We start from the raw sequence: 496 nt of genomic DNA, 5'->3' as shown, positions 1-496 counted from the left end.
CGCTCATTCAGAGATGCGTCTTGCGCCTTCCTCCTTCTTACGCTAGCGTAAAGGCCTCCCCCCCCCACTAATCAAAACACTCGCGAGTCGGGACGCAAAGAAGATGGCGGAGCAGGGCCCGCTTACGGCGTCGGACAGCAGTTTACGCTGCGCTCTTTGCGCAGGGCCCCATAAGAGCCGTGCGGCGCTGCGGTGGGGAGCGTGCGTAGTGCGCTTGCTGAATGCCAATGGCCTATTTCCCGTGAGGGGAGGGGGGTGTCTGATAAACAATGGTGCCCCCCCTGCGCGGCTCCCTTACCGATTCCTCCTCTTTCTCCATCCCCGTGGGCATCTGCGGCACAGCCCTGTTGATGGAGACGCAGTCGTTGAGGTCGGGCATGTCCTTGCCGCGGTAGATGGGCAGCGGTTTGGCGGCGTCTAGCGCCCGGGCTCGGAAGGAGAGTTTGCTCATTGTCTCCCCCTCACAATAACACCCCGGGGCCGGGCGGGCGGGGGG

At 63.5% G+C, this 496-nt stretch overlaps 1 protein-coding gene across 1 annotated transcript in view; it reads right to left on the bottom strand.

Moving 5' to 3' along the window:
- Positions 1-451, bottom strand: part of EPC2 (enhancer of polycomb homolog 2 (Drosophila)) — a 50,756-nt gene extending 50,305 nt beyond the window's left edge. Inside the window, exon 1 of the mRNA XM_009318957.1 lies at positions 299-451. Within this exon, the coding sequence (XP_009317232.1) occupies positions 299-451 (153 nt within the window). The remainder of the gene's footprint in view (positions 1-298) is intronic.
- Between the last annotated feature and the right edge of the window lie 45 nt (positions 452-496).

The sequence above is a fragment of the Pygoscelis adeliae genome, unplaced genomic scaffold (assembly GCF_000699105.1).
Source record: "Pygoscelis adeliae isolate BGI_AS28 unplaced genomic scaffold, ASM69910v1 Scaffold222, whole genome shotgun sequence".
NCBI classification, from domain to species: domain Eukaryota; kingdom Metazoa; phylum Chordata; class Aves; order Sphenisciformes; family Spheniscidae; genus Pygoscelis; species Pygoscelis adeliae.
This window is presented reverse-complemented; position numbering and strand designations above follow the sequence as displayed.